The following is a 10,327-nucleotide window of genomic DNA, read 5'->3' as shown; positions in this document are numbered from 1 at the left end:
GGGGCAGAGAAGGAGATCAGTCCCTCTGGGGGGGGGGCAGAGAAGGAGATCAGTCCCTCTGGGGGGGGCAGAGAAGGAGATCAGTCCCTCTGGGGGGCAGAGAAGGAGATCAGTCCCTCTGGGGGGGGGGGCAGAGAAGGAGATCAGTCCCTCTGGGGGGGGGGGCAGAGAAGGAGATCAGTCCCTCTGGGGGGGGCAGAGAAGGAGATCAGTCCCTCTGGGGGGGGGGGGGCAGAGAAGGAGATCAGTCCCTCTGGGGGGGGGGGGGGCAGCAGAGAAGGAGATCAGTCCCTCTGGGGGGGGGGGGGGCAGAGAAGGAGATCAGTCCCTCTGGGGGGGGCAGAGAAGGAGATCAGTCCCTCTGGGGGGCAGAGAAGGAGATCAGTCCCTCTGGGGGGCAGAGAAGGAGATCAGTCCCTCTGGGGGGCAGAGAAGGAGATCAGTCCTCTGGGGGGGGGGGCAGAGGAAGGAGATCAGTCCCTCTGGGGGGGCAGAGAAGGAGATCAGTCCCTCTGGGGGGGGGGGGGGGGGGCAGAGAAGGAGATCAGTCCCTCTGGGGGGCAGAGAAGGAGATCAGTCCCTCGGGGGGCAGAGAAGGAGGATCAGCCCAAACTCCCTGGGGGGGGGGCAGAGAAGGAGATCAGTCCCTCTGGGGGGGGGGCAGAGAAGGAGATCAGTCCCTCTGGGGGGCAGAGAGGAAGATCAGTCCATCGGGGGGGGGGCAGAGAAGGAGATCAGTCCCTCTGGGGGGGGGGGAGCAGCAGAAGGAGATCAGTCCCTCTGGGGGCCAGAGAAGGAGATCAGTCACTCTGGGGGGGGGGGGCAGAGAAGGAATCAGTCCCTCTGGGGGGGGCAGAGAAGGAGATCAGTCCCTCTGGGGGGGGGCCAAGAGAAGGAGATCAGTCCCTCTGGGGGGGGGGCCAGAGACGGCGATCAGTCCCTCTGGGGGGGGGGCGAGAAGGAGATCAGTCCCTTCGGGGGCGCAAGAGCAGGAGCTCAGTCCTCTGGGGGGGGGGGCAGAGAAGGGATCAGTCCCTCTGGGGGCCGCAGAGAAGGAGATCAGTCCCTCTGGGGGGGGGGGGGGGCAGAGAAGGAGATCAGTCCCTCTGGGGGGGGGGGGGCAGAGAAGGAGATCAGTCCCTCTGGGGGGGGGCAGAGACGGAGATCAGTCCTCTGGGGGGGGGGGGCAGAGAAGGAGATCAGCCCTCTGGCGGGGGGCGCACGAGCAAGAGACAGAGAAGGAGATCAGTCCCTCTGGGGGGGGGGGGAGAGAAGGAGATCAGTCCCTCTGGGGGGCAGAGAAGGAGATCAGTCCCTCTGGGGGGCAGAGAAGGAGATCAGTCCCTCTGGGGGGGGGGCAGAGAAGGAGATCAGTCCCTCTGGGGGGGGGGAGCAGAGAAGGAGATCAGTCCCTCTGGGGGGGTGGCCCAGAGAAGGAGATCAGTCCCTCTGGGGGGGGGGGCAGAGAAGGAGATCAGTCCCTCTGGGGGGGGGGGGCAGAGAAGGAGATCAGCCCTCTGGGGGGCAGAGAAGGAGATCAGTCCTCTCGGGGGGGGGGGCAGAGAAGGAGATCAGTCCCTCTGGGGGGCAAGCGAAGGAGATCAGTCCCTCTGGGGGGGGGGGGGGGCAGAGAAGGAGATCAGTCCCTCTGGGGGGGGGGGGCAGAGAAGGAAGATCAGTCCCTCTGGGGGCAGAGAAGGAGATCAGTCCCCTCTGGGGGGGGGGGGGCAGAGAAGGAGATCAGTCCCTCTGGGGGGCAAGAGAAGGAGATCAGTCCCTATGGGGGGGCAGAGACGGAGATCAGTCCCTCTGGGGGCAAGAGAAGGAGATCAGTCCTCTGGGGGGGGGGGGGCAGAGAAGGAGATCAGTCCCTCTGGGGGGGGGGGCAGAGAAGGAAGATCAGTCCCTCTGGGGGGGGGGGGGCCGAGAAGGAGATCAGTCCCTCTGGGGGGGGGGGGGCCGAGAAGGAGATCAGTCCCTCTGGGGGGGGGGGCGGCAGAGAAGGAGATCAGTCCCTCTGGGGGGGGGGGCAGAGAAGGAGATCAGTCCCTCTGGGGGGGGGGGGGCAGAGAGGAGATCAGTCCCTTGGGGGGGGGGGGGGGGGAGGCGAGAGAAGGAGATCAGTCCCTCTGGGGGGGGGGGCAGAGAAGGAGATCAGTCCCTCTGGGGGGGGGGGCAGAGAAGGAGATCAGTCCCTCTGGGGGGGGGGGGGAGAGAAGGAGATCAGTCCCTCTGGGGGGGGGGGCAGAGAAGGAGATCAGTCCCCTGGGGGGGGGGGGGCAGAGAAGGAGATCAGTCCCTCTGGGGGGGGGGGGGGGGCGGAGAAGGAGATCAGTCCCTCTGGGGGGGGGGGCAGAGAAGGAGATCAGTCCCTCTGGGGGGCAGAGAAGGAGATCAGTCCCTCTGGGGGGCAGAGAAGGCGATCAGTCCCTCTGGGGGGGGGGGGGCAGAGAAGGAGATCAGTCCCTCTGGGGGGGCAGAGACGGTAAGGATAGTTTACCGTTTTGGTACTACATACGATTGGACGTGTCAGGTCTATGACCTCCGGCAGCAGCAGAGTTTCATGGCCGTCCTGTCTTCTCTCTGCCGCGCCTGCATCCTGCTATAGGACATTGCAGCTCGCCATGTGCAAGAACCAGGCGGTGGGTGAACGATTTCAGGCGGTTCGCAATAGCGGTAGTTTGAAATCGTTTATCGTTAACAATTATGCGAACGATAATTGCCCCGTGGAATAAGGCCCTATTACTACCAGGCCAGTGCCAGAATGTCGGCTCCCCTCCCCCCCAGGCGGCCCTCCCATGCTCCCCTCCCCCCACCATACACACCTGTGCTGTGTGATACAAGTTGTCGCTGTGATATCGGAGCTGGTTGTACTGGATCAGCACTGCACTGCGCACGCTCAGCAACTTCTCTACCTGGAGGACACAAACTCTGTCAGCAGCGCGGCCTCTCTAACCTGTAACGTGTAGGTGGGAGAGACTAACAGGCAAGGAGACACGCAACTATGGGAAAGTGGATTTATGCTACACATCATACACACATCATACACACACATCATACATACATCATACATAACACACACATCATACACACATCATACATACATCATACACACACACCATACATAACACACACATCATACATACATCATACACACACACCATACATAACACACACATCATACACATATCATACATACATCATACACACACACCATACATAACACACACATCATACATACATCATACACACACACACACACACCACACATAACACACACATCATACACATATCATACATACATCATACACACACACACCATACATAACACACATCATACATACATCATACACACACACCATACATAACACACACATCATACATACATCATACACACACACCATACATAACACACACACACACCATACATAACACACACACACCATACATACACACACACACACCATACATACACACACACACCATACATGACACACTCACATCATACACACATCATACATAACACACACACATCATACATAACACACACCATACATAACACACACCCCATACATAACACACACCATACATAACACACACCCCATACATAACACACACCATACATAACACACACATCATACATCACACACACCATACATAACACACACATCATACATAACACACACACACCATACATAACACACACACACCATACATAACACATACATCATGCACACACACACACATCATACATAACACACCCACACACACCATACATGACACACACACACCATACATAACACACACATCATGCACACACACACACACCATACATAACACACCCACACACACCATACATGACACACACACACCATACATGACACACACCATACATGACACACATACCATACATGACACACACACATCATACACACATCATACACACATCATACATAACACACACACACACATCATACATAACACACACACACCATACATAACACACACATCATACACACATCACACACACATCATACACACACCATACATAACACACACACACACACACACACACACCATACATAACACACACACACACACACACACACACACATGCAGGGGGCACAGGACAGGGGATACAGGGGGCACAGGACAGGGGATACAGGGGGCACAGGACAGGGGATGCAGGGGGGGTGCGGGGCACAGAACAGGGGATACAGGGGGCACAGGACAGAGGATGCAGGGGGCACAGGACAGGGGATACAGGGGGCACAGGACAGGGGATGCAGGGGGGCGCGGGGCACAGGACAGGGGATGCAGGGGGCACAGGACAGGGGATGCAGGGGGGGCGCGGGGCACAGGACAGGGGATGCAGGGGGCACAGGACAGGGGATGCAGGGGGGGCGCGGGGCACAGAACAGGGGATACAGGGGGCACAGGACAGGGGATACAGGGGGCACAGGACAGGGGATACAGGGGGCACAGGACAGGGGATACAGGGGGCACAGGACAGGGGATGCAGGGGGGGCGCGGGGCACAGGACAGGGGATACAGGGGGCACAGGACAGGGGATGCAGGGGGCACAGGACAGGGGATGCAGGGGGCACAGGACAGGGGATACAGGGGGGCACAGGACAGGGGATGCAGGGGGGGCGCGGGGCACAGGACAGGGGATGCAGGGGGCACAGGACAGGGGATACAGGGGGCACAGGACAGGGGATGCAGGGGGCACAGGAGATACAGGGGATGCAGGGGGGCGCGGGGCACAGGATTGGGGGGCAGAACAGGGGATGCAGGGCGCGCAGGGCACATGATCACTCTGTAATGTTACCTTCCATGTGTTCGTTGGCTTCAGGAGTCCAGTGATGTTTATAAAGAGGTCAGCAGATTGGTCCACAATGCATTGCCAGGTCTGTGAATCGGGATCACCAAGAACAGATAACTGTAATATCCTCTGACATCATCACATGAAGGCTCCACCCTGTGACCTTATCACCACATAAAAACCCCACCTTCTGACATCATCACATGAAGGCCCCGCCCTGTGACATCATCATCACATGAAGGCCCCACCCTGTGACATCATCATCATCACATGAAGGCCCCACGCTGTGACCTCATCACCACATGAGAACCCCACCCTCTGACATCATCACATGACAGCCCCGCCCTGTGACATCACCACATGACAGCCCCGCCCTGTGACATCATCACATGAAGGCCCCACCCTGTGACATCACCACATGAAAACTCCCCCCCTCTGACATCACATGAAGGCCCCGCCCTGTGACATCATCACATGAAGGCCCTACCCTGTGACATCACCACATGAAAACTCCCCCCCTCTGACATCATCACATGAAGGCCCCGCCCTGTGACATCATCATCACATGAAGGCCCTACCCTGTGACATCACCACATGAAAACTCCCCCCCCCTCTGACATCATCATTCTAATGACATCACTAGTACTATCGGCTGATGTCACTGTTCCCATGTTGTACCCATGTAATGACATCATGGACTAACCTTGTTCATGGTGGTTTCTGTTTTTTTACTGAGAGTCTGAATAGCAGAGGAGTGACTGAGGTCAGGGCCATTGACACAAGACTTCTGAAAAGGAAGAGAGGTAACACGTATGACCGATGCATGACGCAACACGCATCACTGCTAATGACCAGAAGCGGCACCATCTATCACAATAAACCTTACATCAGGCGTACCTGAGAAGAAGATATAATAAAGTCCCACTTCACGCCTTCCATCAGCGCCTCGTATGAAGACACAGAAACACTGAGGTTTACCGGGATCGTGTAACGCCCTAAGTTCTGGATCTAAAAAAAAACACAAGACAGATGACCACCATGACACATTAAGGAGATGAGGGACACAACTGACCACCATGACACATTAAGGAGATGAGGGACACAACTGACCACCATGACACATTAAGGAGATGAAGGACACAACTGACCACCATGACACATTAAGGAGATGAGGGACACAACTGACCACCATGACACATTAAGGAGATGAGGGACACAACTGACCACCATGACACGTGGAGGAGATAAGGGACACTACTGACCACCATGACACATTAAGGAGATAAGGGACACAACTGACCACCATGACACGTGGAGGAGATAAGGGACACTACTGACCACCATGACACATTAAGGAGATGAGGGACACAACTGACCACCATGACACATTAAGGAGATGAGGGACACAACTGACCACCATGACACATTAAGGAGATGAGGGACACAACTGACCACCATGACACGTGGAGGAGATAAGGGACACTACTGACCACCATGACACATTAAGGAGATAAGGGTCACAACTGACCACCATGACACGTGAAGGAGATAAGGGACACAACTGACCACCATGACACGTGGAGGAGATAAGGGACACAACTGACCACCATGACACGTGGAGGAGATAAGGGACACAACTGACCACCATGACACGTGGAGGAGATAAGGGACACTACTGACCACCATGACACATTAAGGAGATGAGGGACACAACTGACCACCATGACACGTGGAGGAGATAAGGGACACTACTGACCACCATGACACATTAAGGAGATAAGGGTCACAACTGACCACCATGACACGTGAAGGAGATAAGGGACACAACTGACCACCATGACACGTGGAGGAGATAAGGGACACAACTGACCACCATGACACGTGGAGGAGATAAGGGACACAACTGACCACCATGACACGTGGAGGAGATAAAGGACACTACTGACCACCATGACACATTAAGGAGATGAGGGACACAACTGACCACCATGACACATTAAGGAGATAAAGGACACTACTGACCACCATGACACATTAAGGAGATAAGGGACACTACTGACCACCATGACACGTGGAGGAGATAAGGGACACTACTGACCACCATGACACATTAAGGAGATAAAGGACACTACTGACCACAGTGACACGTGGAGGAGATAAGGGACACAACTGACCACCATGACACATGGAGGAGATAAGGGAGACTACTGACCACCATGACACATTAAGGAGATAAAGGACACTACTGACCACCATGACACATTAAGGAGATAAGGGACACAACTGACCACCATGACACGTGGAGGAGATAAAGGACACTACTGACCACCATGACACATTAAGGAGATGAGGGACACAACTGACCACCATGACAAATTAAGGAGATAAGGGACACTACCGACCACCATGACACATTAAGGAGATAAGGGACACTACTAACCACCATGACACATGGAGGAGATAAGGGACACTACCAACCACCATGACACGTGGAGGAGATAAGGGACACTACTGACCACCATGACACATTAAGGAGATAAGGGACACTACCGACCACCATGACACATTAAGGAGATAAGGGACACTACTAACCACCATGACACGTGGAGGAGATAAGGGACACTACTAACCACCATGACACGTGGAGGAGATAAGGGACACTACCGACCACCATGACACGTGGAGGAGATAAGGGACACTACTGACCACAGTGACACGTGGAGGGGATGAGGGACACAACTGATCACCGTGACACATGGAGGAGATGAGGGACATAGCTGACCACCACCACACATTGAGGAGATGAGGGATACTACTGACCACCACACATAGAGGAGATGAATGAGGGTTAGAAGTCACCTGATATCTGTGGGCAGCGGTAGCTTTATTGTCTTCTTTGGTAAATGTGATGTGTTTTGATGAATCTTCCAGACTGGTTATAAGAGAAGATGTTAGTGTATATGTTCTGCAGAGCTGAACTCCTGACATCACAGTAATCATGACATGATTTGACTTGTTTCCACCTATCCCCCTGACCTCCTTCCCTACCGCCCCTCCTTTTCATTTGCACCTTGTGTTCTTCTCCCCTTCTGTACACCATAATGTCCCTCTGTAATGGCCAGGGCTTCCTTTTCCATACTGGTCCCTGTTGGAGGGGTCAGCTAATGGCTTTCATATCCCTCAACTCCTCGGAGTTTGGACCATTGCCCCATTACTGCCCAGATCTCCCATAGTCTTTATGCTTCATTGGCTGTGGGGTCATTGAATTTTACAATTAGACCAGCAACGTAGAGAGTTCCATCTGCAACGCGGGAAAGTCCATCAGCAATGCGGGAAGGTCCATCAACAACGCGGGAAGGTCCATCAGCAACAAGGAGAGATCCATCAGCAACGCGGGAAAGTCCATCAGCAACAAGGAGAGATCCATCAGCAACGCGGGAAAGTCCATCAGCAACAAGGAGAGATCCATCAGCAATGCGGGAAAGTCCATCAGCAACAAGGAGAGATCAATCAGCAACGCGGGAAAGTCCATCAGCAACAAGGAGAGATCCATCAGCAATGCGGGAAGGTCCATCAGCAACAAGGAGAGATCCATCAGCAACAAGGAGAGATCAATCAGCAACAAGGAGAGATCAATCAGCAACAAGGAGAGATCAATCAGCAACAAGGAGAGATCAATCAGCAACAAGGAGAGATCAATCAGCAACGCGGGAAGGTCCATCAGCAACAAGGAGAGATCCATTAGCAACAAGGAGAGATCCATCAGCAACGCGGGAAAGTCCATCAGCAACAAGGAGAGATCCATCAGCAATGCAGGAAAGTCCATCAGCAACAAGGAGAGATCCATCAGCAACGCGGGAAAGTCCATCAGCAACAAGGAGAGATCCATCAGCAATGCGGGAAGGTCCATCAGCAACAAGGAGAGATCCATCAGCAACAAGGAGAGATCCATCAGCAACAAGGAGAGATCCATCAGCAACAAGGAGAGATCCATCAGCAACGCGGGAAAGTCCATCAGCAACAAGGAGAGATCCATCAGCAATGCGGGAAAGTCCATCAGCAACAAGGAGAGATCAATCAGCAACGCGGGAAAGTCCATCAGCAACAAGGAGAGATCCATCAGCAATGCGGGAAGGTCCATCAGCAACAAGGAGAGATCCATCAGCAACAAGGAGAGATCCATCAGCAACAAGGAGAGATCAATCAGCAACGCGGGAAGGTCCATCAGCAACGCGGGAAGGTCCACCAGGAATGAGGGAAAGCCCATCAGCAACAAGGGAAAGTCCATCAGCAACAAGGAGAGATCCATCAGCAATGCGGGAAGGTCCATCAGCACCAAGGAGAGATCCATCAGCAACAAGGAGAGATCCATCAGCAACAACGAGAGATCAATCAGCAACGCGGGAAGGTCCATCAGCAACGCGGGAAGGTCCACCAGGAATGAGGGAAAGCCCATCAGCAACGCGGGAAGGTCCATCAGCAACAAGGGAAAGTCCATCAGCAACAAGGAGAGATCCATCAGCAACAAGGAGAGATCCATCAGCAACAAGGAGAGATCCATCAGCAACAAGGAGAGATCCATCAGCAACAAGGAGAGATCCATCAGCAACAAGGAGAGATCCATCAGCAACGCGGGAAAGTCCATCAGCAACAAGGAGAGATCCATCAGCAATGCGGGAAAGTCCATCAGCAACAAGGAGAGATCCATCAGCAATGCGGGAAGGTCCATCAGCAACAAGGAGAGATCCATCAGCAATGCGGGAAGGTCCATCAGCAACAAGGAGAGATCCATCAGCAACAAGGAGAGATCCATCAGCAACAAGGAGAGGTCCATCAGCAACAAGGAGAGATCCATCAGCAACAAGGAGAGATCCATCAGCAACAAGGAGAGATCCATCAGCAACAAGGGGAGATCCATCAGCAACAAGGGGAGATCCATCAGCAACAAGGAGAGATCCATCAGCAACAAGGAGAGATCCATCAGCAACACAGGAAGGTCCATCAGCAACAAGGAGAGATCCATCAGCAACAAGGGGAGATCCATCAGCAACAAGAAGAGATCCATCAGCAACAAGGAGAGATCCATCAGCAACAAGGAGAGATCCATCAGCAACAAGGGGAGATCCATCAGCAACAAGGGGAGATCCATCAGCAACAAGGAGAGGTCCATCAGCAACAAGGAGAGATCCATCAGCAACAAGGAGAGATCCATCAGCAACAAGGAGAGATCCATCAGCAACAAGGAGAGATCCATCAGAAACAAGGGGAGATCCATCAGCAACACAGGAAGGTCCATCAGCAACACAGGAAGGTCCATTAGCAACAAGGAGAGATCCATCAGCAACAAGGAGAGATCCATCAGCAACAAGGAGAGATCCATCAGCAACAAGGAGAGATTCATCAGCAACAAGGAGAGATCCATCAGCAACAAGAAGAGATCCATCAGCAACAAGGGGAGATCCATCAGCAACAAGGAGAGTTCCATCAGCAACGCAGGAAAGT

General features: G+C 54.0%; 2 protein-coding genes across 2 annotated transcripts in view; one reads left to right on the top strand and one right to left on the bottom strand.

Moving 5' to 3' along the window:
• The window catches only part of LOC138801949 (integrin alpha-L-like), an 84,392-nt gene that overhangs the window by 1,394 nt on the left and 72,671 nt on the right, over positions 1-10,327 (bottom strand). The window contains exons 24-28 of the mRNA XM_069985045.1: positions 7,685-7,757; positions 5,723-5,833; positions 5,529-5,612; positions 4,832-4,912; positions 2,826-2,915 (exon numbers count right to left, since the gene is read on the bottom strand). Of these exons, the coding sequence (XP_069841146.1) occupies positions 2,826-2,915; positions 4,832-4,912; positions 5,529-5,612; positions 5,723-5,833; positions 7,685-7,757 (439 nt within the window). The remainder of the gene's footprint in view (positions 1-2,825; positions 2,916-4,831; positions 4,913-5,528; positions 5,613-5,722; positions 5,834-7,684; positions 7,758-10,327) is intronic.
• LOC138801048 (golgin subfamily A member 6-like protein 22) lies at positions 7,927-10,145 on the top strand. Its single transcript, XM_069983467.1, has 5 exons — positions 7,927-7,936; positions 8,104-8,540; positions 8,592-9,044; positions 9,096-9,263; positions 9,306-10,145. The coding sequence occupies exons 1-5, from the start codon at positions 7,927-7,929 to the stop codon at positions 10,143-10,145; spliced, it is 1,908 nt and encodes a 635-aa protein (XP_069839568.1).

Source organism: Dendropsophus ebraccatus, chromosome 9 (assembly GCF_027789765.1).
Source record: "Dendropsophus ebraccatus isolate aDenEbr1 chromosome 9, aDenEbr1.pat, whole genome shotgun sequence".
NCBI lineage: Eukaryota > Metazoa > Chordata > Amphibia > Anura > Hylidae > Dendropsophus > Dendropsophus ebraccatus.
This window is presented reverse-complemented; position numbering and strand designations above follow the sequence as displayed.

Bases quoted from the DNA above. Each gene is read 5' to 3' on its own strand.
- LOC138801048 (XM_069983467.1), top strand. The intron at 9,045-9,095 runs GTCCATCAGCAA...AAAGCCCATCAG, and splicing joins TCAATCAGCAACGCGGGAAG to CAACAAGGGAAAGTCCATCA. The intron at 9,264-9,305 runs GAATGAGGGAAA...AAGGTCCATCAG, and splicing joins AACGCGGGAAGGTCCACCAG to CAACAAGGGAAAGTCCATCA.